General features: G+C 56.2%; 1 protein-coding gene across 1 annotated transcript; it reads right to left on the bottom strand.

Annotated features, from left to right (window-relative positions):
- Positions 1–105: 105 nt before the first annotated feature.
- On the bottom strand, positions 106–1,791 carry LOC119347918 (probable ubiquitin-conjugating enzyme E2 23; the record flags this gene model as incomplete). The annotated part of the gene is made up of 4 exons (XM_037616400.1): positions 1,361–1,791; positions 1,154–1,157; positions 342–1,067; positions 106–246 (listed from the first exon to the last, which is right to left on the bottom strand). Coding segments are annotated over exons 1-4 (1,302 nt in total), but the record flags the coding sequence as incomplete, so codon positions are not given.
- Positions 1,792–2,102: the final 311 nt, after the last annotated feature.

Genomic DNA, 2,102 nt, shown 5'->3' with positions numbered 1-2,102 from the left:
GCATCAATTGATTACTAAACAATACTAATATCTTATTAATATCTTATTAGGTGACCTGGAGAATGTCCTATTCGCTACAACCTGTATAGAAAGATAGATAGATACCGCACTATTTGCTGAATCCTCGTCTTCGCACTCATCGTCGACGCTGTTAACCTCCACCCAGTCATCGCCGACACCGCCCATTTCAGCCTCTAGTTCCCAGAAGTACTGCTCAGTGACGATACTAATCTCATGGGGCAACACCTGAAAACTCAATTGACCAGCAGGTTATTGAACATCAACAGAGAAGACTGTAGGTGCAGATACATGCATGTAGTAATAGAAGCTGGAATCATTACCAATGACACAGTGTTGTCGGCCCACTTAACTTGGACACGGCCGTCAACGAGGTCAACAACATGGCCGACCCATGAAAGATCGGTAGCAGCGGCATCGTCAGGAGGACATCCCGATGGCGGCCGGCGTACGACGACACGTCCGTAGAAAACATGGGGACCTGGTTGCAATGCCAAGTCGTAGGCGCTCAGGGTGTCGATCTCTGTGGCCTCTGTCAACCACGACACACCTACTGTTTGGTCCTCGGAATTCACGCATCGGACCACGCCGACGCGCTTCTTCTCAGTCGTCTGTTCAGTAGCATCGTCTACGACGGCTACAGCATCAGCTGCGGGCGCCACGCCGTCGACAACGTAGAAGCCCGGGAAGAACTCGTGCTCGCTCGTCATCTGGTAGGGGAGAAGAGCAGTGGACGGCACCCCACTCTGGCTCGTGCCGTCCTGCCAGAGCACGTCGACGGTGGTGCGGGTGCTGGCGACGCTCATGGGTTGCTCGACCTCCACCGGCTGCCTCTGCCGCGTCCGCCTACGCCCATCCAGCTGGAGGAGCTTCCGGGTCGGCTGCTTCCGGTGGTGCATCGTGTTCTCCTTTTTCGGTGCTTCTTCTTGTGTGTCTCGAAGAAGGAAGCAGCGATCCCCAACGCCCCAGTAGCAATCGTAGGCGGAGCAGAAGAAGGTCAAATCGGCAGGATCCTGGTAGGCCGGAGGAGCGGACTCCTGGACGAGCCACTGGTCGGCGCCGTGGTGTGCAGAGGCGATCCAGTGGACGAGTGCTCCCGTCATCTGAACCTTGGCGATGGTGCCCACTTTGCGGCTGGGCTTCCAGTATCCACGAAGCCACCGACAGTACTTGAAGCCGTCCGCCCGCGAGGTGACACGCAGGCCCGGGTAGAAGCTCGATTTCATCCGGTCGTGAAAAATGCGTTTGTTTGTTTGTAGCTTCGTCAACGCGCACCGCCGATGACCTTGCAGAGGGCGCCATCGTCAAACACCACGCCGAGCTCGAGGGGCACCTTGACGACCCGGACACGACGAAGTCGCCGAGGCAGAGCTCTCGGACGCGCCGCAGGCATCCCGGCGCCACCCCGCTCATCGCCATGACCGGTGGCTCCCCGTGGCTGACGACCTTCACGAGGTCGAGCGTGGTGTTGGATTCCGTGACGACGCCGACCCGACCATGAATATCTGACGCCGACACGACGAATTGGCCACTGCGGAAGTAGCCCCTGTCTATGATGGTGATGTCGCGTGCCTCTGCGGTCTCCATTGTGCCGTCGACACGGAAAATCCTGAACGTGGCAGCTGGGAGAAGAGGTTGGCCGGTGTAGTATAGCTCCGGGAGATGGGCCACCATGCCATGGTCGCCATTCGGCCCGACCCTAACGAGGTCACCCTCCTGAATCTGATGAATATTGGTACTAGATGCCACGGCATCCTCGGCGACGGCGTTCATTGCACCTTGCGGTGTTTACTTCTTCTCGCGCGGGCAGTCGGTTATTTGCTCAGAAAAGCTCCTGCTGCCTGCCGTTTAGGTTTGAGTAGATCGGAATTTCTGATGTTGATTTTGGCACGTACGCAGCTGTATATATTGGTATCTTGGCAGGCATGTTTTTCCGGGAGTTTGAGACTTTGAGTTGAGGTCGGACTGTACGTACAGACATCCGATCCGAGAGGAAGTGGAAACGGACTCCCCTTGGGTTTATCTTCTCTTGTGCCTCGTCAAGTCGTGAGTGACATTTGTGTCCACACGCAGAGAAAAAAAAA

The sequence above is a fragment of the Triticum dicoccoides genome, unplaced genomic scaffold (assembly GCF_002162155.2).
Source record: "Triticum dicoccoides isolate Atlit2015 ecotype Zavitan unplaced genomic scaffold, WEW_v2.0 scaffold79563, whole genome shotgun sequence".
NCBI classification, from domain to species: domain Eukaryota; kingdom Viridiplantae; phylum Streptophyta; class Magnoliopsida; order Poales; family Poaceae; genus Triticum; species Triticum dicoccoides.
This window is presented reverse-complemented; position numbering and strand designations above follow the sequence as displayed.